At 61.3% G+C, this 243-nt stretch overlaps 1 protein-coding gene across 1 annotated transcript in view; it reads right to left on the reverse strand.

The window, feature by feature from the left end:
- Positions 1 to 243, reverse strand: part of LOC119594537 (hemicentin-1-like) — a gene marked incomplete in the record, with an annotated part of 21,635 nt that overhangs the window by 5,061 nt on the left and 16,331 nt on the right. The window contains 1 exon segment of the mRNA XM_037943569.1: positions 25 to 204. Coding sequence (XP_037799497.1) covers positions 25 to 204 — 180 coding nt within the window.

A 243-nucleotide genomic window follows, 5' to 3' on the forward strand; every position in this document is an offset into this window, starting at 1 on the left:
CCTCTACACTCACAACCACATTACCTCGACACTCATCGTCCTCGAGCTCAAATCCCTCCCGACAGCGCCTTCGGCTGTAGATGGAGTGCAGGAGGCGTTCCTGGAATTCGGAGGTCGGATAGCCCGGCGCGGGGCGGAGTCTCGTTCGACGCGGCGGGAGGGCGACCCGACCGGCGGCCTCCTCCTCCTCCAGGTACTGAAGCCCTGCAATGCGTGTTTTAGAACTGACTTTTGCGTCTTCGA

This window comes from Penaeus monodon, chromosome 34 (genome assembly GCF_015228065.2).
Source record: "Penaeus monodon isolate SGIC_2016 chromosome 34, NSTDA_Pmon_1, whole genome shotgun sequence".
Lineage (NCBI taxonomy): Eukaryota > Metazoa > Arthropoda > Malacostraca > Decapoda > Penaeidae > Penaeus > Penaeus monodon.